Source organism: Salmo salar, chromosome 15, assembly GCF_965601325.2.
Source record: "Salmo salar chromosome 15, fSalSal1, whole genome shotgun sequence".
NCBI classification, from domain to species: Eukaryota; Metazoa; Chordata; class Actinopteri; order Salmoniformes; family Salmonidae; genus Salmo; species Salmo salar.
This window is the reverse complement of record NC_138305.1, coordinates 105,957,305-105,967,730: the sequence shown is the minus strand read 5'-3', so window position 1 is coordinate 105,967,730 and position 10,426 is coordinate 105,957,305. Positions and strand designations below refer to the sequence as shown.

At 42.8% G+C, this 10,426-nt stretch overlaps 1 protein-coding gene across 1 annotated transcript; it reads right to left on the bottom strand.

Annotated features, from left to right (window-relative positions):
- Positions 1 to 91: 91 nt before the first annotated feature.
- On the bottom strand, positions 92 to 8,458 carry LOC106572841 (small nuclear ribonucleoprotein G). The gene is made up of 4 exons (XM_014147371.3): positions 8,308 to 8,458; positions 925 to 947; positions 437 to 561; positions 92 to 324 (listed from the first exon to the last, which is right to left on the bottom strand). Exons 1-4 carry the CDS (start codon positions 8,337 to 8,339, stop codon positions 274 to 276), a joined length of 231 nt encoding a protein of 76 aa, XP_014002846.1. The 5' UTR covers positions 8,340 to 8,458; the 3' UTR covers positions 92 to 273.
- Between the last annotated feature and the right edge of the window lie 1,968 nt (positions 8,459 to 10,426).

Here is a 10,426-nt window from a genome sequence, read left to right as displayed (position 1 = left end):
TGTTATCGCCTAACTATAATTTGACCTTAAATTTAAATCAATCAAATGCTTGAGACAGAGGTAAAAAAACAAAAACACAATTCCGCAAAAATAAAAACAAAATACCCAGTTTATTCACAAGATTTCACAATTCAAAACATTTCCAAATGAAACATCTGCCCAAACGTATCAAATACATACTCTATCAACAGGAAAAAGGGAAATTACAAAATAAAAAAAGTGTATAATGTCCATTATTCCACTTCTTCCAAGCCGATTCTGCCATCCCCACCCTCATACTCTCTCAAGGGCCTCCAACATGATGATGCTGTTTCCTCTGATTACCTACAGAAAGTAAACCATAAAAAGGTGTGGTGACATTGATGAATAGAATTAAAATGTGTCTGTCCTCAGAGATAGTGTGTAAAAGTAGTTGACAACGCCGTTTGGTACTGACCACCATGCCTATCGTGTTCTGTATTCCCCCAGGGGCCATCTCCAAGCAGTCATCCATCACCAAGTTCATGAAGGGGTCAAATCCTCGCAGGACTCCTTGGACCTGCCTGCCACCGTTCAGCTTCACTGAGGAACAAGATGTAGAACTTTGAAGACCTGGGGCGCATTAATTACGGCCATTCTGTTGCAAAACGTTTCTTAAAAATGCAAGCAAAGTGAACAGGGTAGAACCTACCAGAATTTGTCCTCTAGAAACTCTGGACTAATGATTACACCCGTGGACTACATTTCAACAACAGTAATAATGAGGGAAAGCCAAAAATTGGAGACACTTTCTATTTCAGTCCTTGAAGTTATGGCTAAGAAATTGTAAATTGGTTTTGTCAATTCATTCAATCAAAGCCTTGGTTGGCTCTGCATGCAAATAGATCATTCATAGTTTGTCAATTCAACTCAGCAGAACCATCGATATTCAGAATCAGTACTCACGAGAAAGCTTCTTGTCCATGAACCTGAAATTAGCAGAAAATGTTATTATTATTTGCTAATAAAGATAGTTACACCACAAACTGTATGGCTATACCAGAGGGGGTTTGGCTATGTGTGAGTGTACCAGAGAGTCTGATTTGCACGAGCTGCATGGTCATTTTTTAAATTTAACTAGGCAAGTCAGTTAAGATCAAATTCTTATGACGGCCTACCCCCAGCCAAACCCTCCCCTAACATGGACGACGCTGGGCCAATTGTGCACCGCCCCATGGGACTCCCGATCACGGCCGGTTGTGATCAAACCCGGGTCTGTAGTGACGCCTCTAGCACTGAGATGCAGTGCCTTAGACCGCTGTCGCCACTCAGGAGCCCCTCAATAGGGGTGTAAAAAGGGCTTCCAGACGTGGATTCTCAATCCTCGAAACCCTTGGTGATATCAACTATTAGCAATGTTACTGTGCAACGTAGACTTTCTGTTTTCTACAGATTGCAAAACAATTCTTATGTTGATGTAGTGCCCATCGGCTATTAATGTTTCAAGCTCTGTCTTGAAAAAGAAAACGTGTTTTTACCGTCTCAAAGAGCACCAAAACGTACACTAACCATGAGCCTTGTGGTCGGTATTGTCCAATCACAGAGCAGATACAAGTCATGTGATCTGTTAGCGAGCACGTGACTTGTATCTGCTCTGTGATTGGACGATACAGACAGCAATGCTGTATGGGATGATTCGTTTGTTTGCCAACTAACTCTGGTAGGTACACAGTCTTGATTTTTCTTTCATATAACTTTTTAAAAATGTGATTTCTTATCTTTTGAAATAATGATTCACCCCGGGAGACTGTTGTACCTATTCAACGTTTGGAACCACGTGACCATGTTTTTGTATGAAAAAATGAGTGGGTTTCTCAGAACCAGAACTGCGGAAAGAGGAGTGCAGCCCGGTCGGAGCTTTATGACCAGTCATGGAAATTCTTATACAGGGACACCCGAAGTCAATCTTAAATGAGTCATTGTTTATTTGTCAGCGCGCTGGAGGTTCCAACGAAGTCAATACACCATATTACACATGTTAATCAGCTCTGCCTGGGCAGACCCAGCAGCTGTCTTATATACGGCTATACACAGACAAGTTATATTTGCATGATTTAGCATAATTAATCATTACCGTTTTTTTCCCCATTCATGTGACCGACCAATAATGTTTCATAACATGTGACAGACCAACACCTCACAAGGCTTCTCCTCTCTAAGCTGACCTTGAAACTGAGATCTTTTGTTCGTTCTCAAAACAAGGTCTGGGCGTACTGCCAAATTGTAGCTATTGATAGTGAGGATTTGTACAGTCAGCCACTTGCATGAACACAGAAATTGGTTTAGAGAACAGCACATGAATAGAACAGAAATTAGTTATAAGAAAAGCACAAACATTAAAATCCCATTATTTACGCACACAAAGATAACGGGTGTAATCATAATGCCGATTCGATAGCAAACTGTTTTAGTCTGTTGCAAAATGAACCGTTTACTTCAAACTGAAAAGTTTATTGGACAAATTCAGGTAGGTCCCTCCCCGTTTCATTCCGTTTTGTTCTTAAACAGTAATCAGTTTCCATAATGAATACACCCAAGTTCTAAAGCATTATAGCATCATTTTACATTGGTGAGTTACGAAAGTATATCGAGAGGTAAGGAGGAGCTCCATGGACCCTTTGCATCAGGAAGTCATTTTGCCATTCATTATAGTCATTGCGCTCTGTAGAGTTGCTATTTTCTCGAGTTCTCTCATGTCAATTAACTCGTCGCCTTCCTGGATTACTCACTATATTAATAGTCTGATTTAATCACAAAATATGATAGTCAGTTAAAAAAAAAAGGTTAAGGGTACAAGAGACTGTGTACATATCTGGCTGTGTTGGCAAACATAGGTCACAGGTCTTCCCACTTAGCTAATATGCTTGTGGATAGAAACTTTAGCAAGAAATTGAAACGTCTGCCTAAATTGTGACTTGGGAGTGTTCAGAAACATTCAGTTAATCTGAGTTATTATTTTTTTTACTACAAACATGTAACGTTAAACGTTAGTCGTAGTTGTACATTTTCAGTGAAAATTACTACAATAAATGTAATGTTGGTAGAAACCATCTGTCACTGTGATACAGTCTACACTTCTCAATGGGGAGAGTTTGTGCTTCAAGCCGGCAACATAACACTGGGCACAGTGTCCTTCGACCCGTTTACCGACTGCTGTCTGGCAGTGAAAAGGGAAGTAGCTAGATAGTGTAGCCAATAGCAGGCCAGGGTGACAGCTAAAGCACAAGTTATTTATCGTGTAGGCTGCTATCCTACTCGAAATCAAATGGGAGGAAACAAATTGGAGATGGGGACTAATACTACATGTTGTTTCCCTCCCTTGCCCATCAAAATAAAACACTTTATTTTACTAGTGCTATGCTGCTGTTGTTGCCAGCATAAACTAGCTAGCTGGGAAGGGCTCATCAGGACCACTGACTGAACTGAATCCATTCGTCTCCACACTTGACTCTCAGCTGCGTGACATACGTCATCCATTTGGGCACCAGGCGTGTCAGTATAGCCTCTCCCAAAATAAATGAATGGTGAGGTCGCTGCCGAACCCGAGGTATAATAAAGACCTGGAGACTGCGTCCAAGATGTCCGCCCGTTGTTTTCAAGGTAAGTCGCGTTCGCATACGCCGATTCATGAACAGTCTATATCTGGGATGCGTCGGGGACCAAAATCACATGCGCACAGGAAGTAGCGTCATCACGTCATCCAAAAACATACATTGGATTAGGGCTGGGCGATATGGCCAAAATCTCATATCCCGATATAGGTCATTTCATATCACGATAACGATACATATCACGATATAGCACATTTTCTGTAAATTCAATGAATGAATAGTTTATATAAAATGACCACATGTAAAGGCCTATTTCTTATTACATTTTGAATTAAACGCAACAATAAGAGGTACTTACTCATTTTATTATTTCTCCTTTTATTTACAACCATTGTGCAAATTTTCAATTAAGCATGTAACAAAATAACATATTAATGTATTAAACCGAAAAAGAAAAATACTTCAACTATAGTTGCAAACAAAATAAATATAGGCCTAAAATACTATATATTTAACGACCCTGGATTTATAAGCGCAGATATCGACTCTGCCGCTTGAGCATGCTTTTGGGGCAGTCGATAGCACGCTGGACTTCGGGCTAGAAGGTCCGAGGCCTGCTCCCTGCCTGTTTCACTACTCATATATATATCTATCTCAAAAAAATAAAGGGAACACTTAAACAACACATCCTAGATCTGAATGAAAGAAATAACCTGATCAAATACTTTTTTCTTTACATAGTTGAATGTGCTGACAACAAAATCACACAAAAATAATCAATGGAAATCCAATTTATCAACCCATGGAGGTCTGGATTTGGAGTCACACTCAAAATGAAAGTGGAAAACCACACTACAGGCTGATCCAACTTTGATGTAATGTCCTTAAAACAAGTCAAAATGAGGCTCAGTAGTGTGTGTGGCCTCCACGTGCCTGTAGGACCTCCCTACAACGCCTGGGCATGCTCCTGATGAGGTGGCGGATGGTCTCCTGAGGGATCTCCTCCCAGACCTGGACTAAAGCATCGGCCAACTACTGGATAGTCTGTGGTGCAACGTGGCGTTGGTGGATGGAGCGAGACATGATGTTCCAGATGTGCTCAATTGGATTCAGGTCTGGGGAACGGGCGGGCGAGTCCATAGCATCAATGCCTTCCTCTTGCAGGAACTGCTGACACACTCCAGCCACATGAGGTCTAGCATTGTCTTGCATTAGGAGGAACCCAGGGCCAACCGCACCAGCATATGGTCTCACAAGGGGTCTGAGGATCTCATCTCGGTACCTAATGGCAGTCAGGCTACCTCTGGCGATCACATGGAGGGCTGTGCGGCCCCCCAAAGAAATGCCACCCCACACCATGACTGACCCACTGCCAAACCGGTCATGCTGGAGGATGTTGCAGGCAGCAGAACGTTCTCCACGGCATCTCCAGACTCTGTCACATCTGTCACGTGCTCAGTGTGAACCTGCTTTCATCTGTGAAGAGCACAGGGCGCCAGTGGCGAATTTGCCAATCTTGGCGTTCTCTGGCAAATGCCAAACGTCCTGCACGGTGTTGGGCTGTAAGCACAACCCCCACCTGTGGACGTCGGGCCCTCATACCACCCTCATGGAGTCTGTTTCTGACCGTTTGAGCAGACACATGCACATTTGTGACCTGCTGGAGGTCATTTTGCAGGGCTCTGGCAGTGCTTCTCCTGCGCCTCCTTGCACAAAGGCGAAGGTAGCGGTCCTGCTGCTGGGTTGTTGCAATCCTACGGCCTCCTCCACGTCTCCTGATGTACTGGCCTGTCTCCTGGTAGCGCCTCCATGCTCTGGACACTACGCTGACAGACACAGCAAACCTTCTTGCCACAACTCGCATTGATGTGCCATCCTGGACGAGCTGCACTACCTGAGCCACTTGTGTGGGTTGTAGACTCCATCTCATGCTACCACTAGAGTGAAAGCACCGCCAGCATTCAAAAGTCACCCAAAACATCAGCCAGGAAGCATAGGAACTGAGAAGTGGTCTGTGGTCCCCACCTGCAGAACCACTCCTTTATTGGGGGTGTCTTGCTAATTGCCTATAATTTCCACCTGTTGTCTATTCCATTTGCACAACAGCATGTGAAATTTATTGTCAATCAGTGTTGCTTCCTAAGAGGACAGTTTGATTTCACAGAAGTGTGATTGACTTGGAGTTACATTGTGTTGTTTAAGTGTTCCCTTTATTTTTTTGAGCAGTATAGATAGATAGATATATATATATATCTATTTGGGGGCTTGCCTGTTTTGCATGTTATTTTGACTAATACGTGTACATATCAACTTGCATTTGGTACCTTGGGTCGAGTGTCAGCACCAACTCACGAAACCCCCGTTTCTCGACCGTGTAAATCGGGGCCATGTCTTTGCAGATGTAAGTTGTAACTGCAGCTGTTATCTCCTTCCATCTTCGTGATTCTTTGTCATATGCTGTGCCGCAGGCAAAAGCCTCTTGCAGCGTCTGAGTCGGGGGTTTGTTTTGAGCACTCGACTGTACTTTTTTGGGTCTCATCCTGGCCGGGTGGTGCCAGAATAACAACCTCTCCCTCAAAGTAACCAAGACTAAGGAGATGATTGTGGACTACAGGAAAAGGAGCACCGAGCACGTCCCCATTCTCATCAACGGGGCTGTAGTGGAGCAGGTTGAGAGCTTCAAATTCCTTGGTGTCCACATCAACGACAAACTAGAATGGTCCAAACACACCAAGACAGTCGTGAAGAGGGCACGACAAAGCCTATTCCCCCTCAGGAAACTAAAAAGATTTGGCATGGGTCCTGAGATCCTCAAAAGGTTCTACAGCTGCACCATCGAGAGCCTCCTGACTGGTTGCATCACGTCATGGTATGGCAACTGCTCGGCCTCTGACCGCAAGGCACTTCAGAGGGTAGCGCGTACGGCCAAATACATCACTGGGGCAAAGCTGCCTGCCATCCAGGACCTCTACACCGGGCAGTGTCAGAGGAAGGCCCTAAAAATTGTCAAAGACCCAGCCACCCAAGTCATAGACTGTTCTCTCTACTACCGCATGGCAAGTGGTACTGGAGTGACAAGTCTAGGACAAAAAGGCTTCTCAACAGTTTTTACCCCCCAAGCCATAAGACTCCTGAACAGGTAACCAATGATTACCCAGACTATTTGCATTGTGTGCCCCCCCCCAACCCAACCATTCCTTTACACTGCTGCTACTCTCTGTTCATCATATATGCATAGTCACTTTAACCATACCTACATGTACATACTACCTCAATAAGCCTGACTAACCAGTGTCTGTATATAGCCTTGCTACTCTTATTTTCAAATGTATTTTTACTGTTGTTTTAATTTCTTTACCTACCTACCCACCCACACACACCTTTTCTTCGCACTATTGGTTAGAGCTTGTAAATAAGCATTTCACTGTAAGGTCTACTACACCTGTTGTATTCAGCATTTCACTGTAAGGTCTACTACACCTGTTGTATTCAGCATTTCACTGTAACGTCTACACCTGTTGTATTCGGCGAACGTGACAAATAAACTTTGATTTGATCCGTAGACTCTTTCCATTCTGTTTCACATGATTCTTGCGTAGGTGGCAAGAGGTTAGTGGTGTTTGAGCCTGTTGTCGGGACCGGCCTGCGGCATATTTTGCAGAGGACGGTTTTCTGGTCCATGTCAGACTTTTCATACGCAAACCACGTCCATGCGACAGAAGTAGCCACTCTTTTAGGTACGGTCTCCATGTCACGTTCACTCTCCTCCGTGTTTGTTTGTGTTGTGTTCCACGTGGTACGTGTGGAAGAACGCAAAGCGTTATCCAATTGACAAAAAAATATTGCCGTTAAGAGTGATTTGCGACACGAAATGAACTATACAGCATAATATGAAACGATAGAAAAACGCCAACACGATATATATCGTCATATCGCCCAGCCCTACATTGGATGAATATAAAATTTAAATATCTTTGGCTTCAGCTATATTTGAATAATTCAATGGATGTTTTGTGCACAAAGGTGATGACTAAAGTCAGAAGCCTGGCCCCTTGGGTAGACTCCTCACCAGCACATTTACATTACATTTTAGTCATTTAGCAGACGCTCTTATCCAGAGCGACTTACAGTAGTGAATGCATACAGTTCATACATTTTTTCCCGTACTGGTCCCCCGTGGGAATCGAACCCACAACCCTGGCGTTGCAAACACCATGCTCTACCAACCTCTAGCCACCAGAGGAACAGCGCCCAATTCGGTGGAAATCTGTCTCCCTCCAGAAGGTGGCGTTTTTTCGGAGAGCCATGTATTTTGTTAGTATATCCATAATCTTTCCAACCACTATTGAATATGAAGCCGGACACTAACCCAAATGGGAGGGGGGTCTCCTTTTAATGCGACTGAGCGCAGAGGCAACTCGTTGTCGCACGATGGACCAGAGCTAGCCGGCCACAAGATTGATCAACCAAAAACAGAGAACCCATCCATTAAAAACACGTTCGTTTGTAAAACATGAACATTTTTATGATATTCAATGTAAATGTTTGCATGGTTTAACAAGCTAACATTTTCATTCACTAAGTTAGCTAGCAATTTTACAAGCCGCACAACAGTTGCTAGCTAACGTTACCGACTACGCGTAGTTGGCTAGCGCGTAGCTAACCATGTTAGCTTGCTAGGCACATTATCTACAATGGACCACCAAATATGTATACAAAATAAATAAAATGAACTCACTTTTTCAACTCTGGTGGGTGTGCTTTACTCATGTTTCTTTTTGTAGTGGGCCTTCAGTTCGTGAGACTTGCGTTTGTGAAAAAGCGGAAAGCATGCGCAACGAGCAGAGCCGGAAAACGTCATGCAAACTTCCGCTAACATAAGTGGGCACGTCGCCGCCTACTGACTAGTGTTGCAGCTTGCTTTTTCCTCTTCATATACACCGTGGGAAAAACATTAAGAACATATTCTTCACATTGACTTGCAATATTGAATTCTGTAACTACACGAATGGAGTAAACACAAAACATCTTCATGGGAGAATACTTTTAATGAGGTATGTTCTAAGAAAAGGTTGCTAACTCGGATACAAAGGCACTTTCCTAAGGTGAAACCTAAAATCCTTTTTAAAAATAACATTTGATTTTCTTTTAAGATTTTATTATATTTAATTTTTTACAAAACAGCAGAAAATTGATAACCTGGTACACCAATTGCTAACAAACAATTGCAGGAAGGTTGCTATCATTGCTTGTTTTGCATAATAATATCCAAGACAAAGCTTCTTCCAGAGAAAATGAACCTGTTACGTCACATTGTTAGACAGCCTTTAGTGGCTCCATGAGTATGCATATCTCTCTCTCTCTCTCTCTCTCTCTCTCTCACACACACACACACACACACAGGTAAATAATCATGAAATTGATGCTAAACCAGTGTCACACTTACAAGTACAATGCCATCAAGTGTTGAAAAAAATCACATTAAATGGAAATATTGTCTTCATTTGAGTCATCAAATCAAAACCTGTCAATAAACCTGTTAATATTATAGTAAACTATATCACTGTCCATTCCAACTGCTATGTTACATAAAAAATACTTTATTAAAATCTTTTTGAAACCACATCTTAGGCCATGTTATTTGTAACAGTGCAGTTAATATTGCAACCCAGATTTGTTGAAGTGGGTTGTTTATAAAAAATTTAAGATATATTTTAATGCTCCAGCAACATGCTAAATTAGGTCTTGTGTATATTAATTTAATTTAAACCAAATCGACAAATGGTTGGTTGGATCTGATTTGTGATGGGATATAAAATGTAGAAATCAAGAATTAACATGACGAGGATATAAGCCTAGGAAGATTGTGTCTTCACCGCTTCCACAGTGTACCACTGTTGGTCAGTCACAAAAGGTATCAGACAGCACACACATTTTTTTCTCAATGTATTGTTGCAACTTGAATGGCATGTTGACATGAGTTACATCCAAACAGCTATTCTGGTGAGTGGTCTAAATATTTCACACTTTAAAATGTACATATACACATAATATTCTCTTGGGAAATCAGTACAGCTTGTTAAAAAATGAAGAGTACATAATCTCAGATTTTGCCATCAGTGTCTGAATAGCTCCTCTCCTCATCACCACTGACAACGAGGTGATTTTGGCAGTGTTGTAAGAAAGTGTCCAGTGTTACAAAAGCCTTCAGGCAGGGCACACAATGGTAGGCCCTCCGAAGCTTGGCCCCAGGCTTCTTAGAGATACTCATGCCCTGATTGCACACGCTGCACTGTCTCATACTCCCTGTAGGCTGATGCAGCTCCTCATGCTCCTTCAGGGCAGACTGCAAAGAAAACACCTCAGCACAAGATGGGCAAGGAAACTCTCCCTCTTCCTCTTTCATGGGAATTTTCTTTGGTCTCCCTCTGCTAACCTTGACCAAAGTTCCTCTCATCTTCCGTGATAGGTTGCTTTTAGTCTTTTTTGGCATCTTCTCAGCTAACTTGGTCTCCTTGGCTGCTTTCCCAACCTGCTGAACATGGCTTGGTGGTTCTTGACTATGGTTCTTGACATGTGCTTTAAGTGACAAGTGGTGCAAGAACACTTTACCACAAACGTCACATGGGTAAGTCTCTCTTTTCCTCCGCTTGCTAATCAGCGGCCTTGGATCTCTTCTGATATCCTTTTCTCTGCTGTGGGACTCTTGTCTGTGCAAGTACAGCTTGGCAGTGCTTGGGAAGACCTTGTCACAGGAACGACAGGAGAGGAGTTGACTCTTCTGCTTGGACTTTCTACTTACCCCATTTGTGCTTCTTCCTTTTGGCGAGAGATACTTAGCGATACTCCACTCCTTC

What these genes read in the sequence shown, in the direction of transcription:
- LOC106572841 (XM_014147371.3), bottom strand. Translation starts at nt 8,339, where the DNA reads ATGAGTAAAGCACACCCACCAGAGTTGAAAAA. An exon ending in CACCCACCAGAGTTGAAAAA is followed by an intron (nt 948 to 8,307) that starts GTGAGTTCATTT and finishes TGCTAATTTCAG; the next exon opens with GTTCATGGACAAGAAGCTTT. An exon ending in AGAACACGATAGGCATGGTG is followed by an intron (nt 325 to 436) that starts GTCAGTACCAAA and finishes TACTTTCTGTAG; the next exon opens with GTAATCAGAGGAAACAGCAT.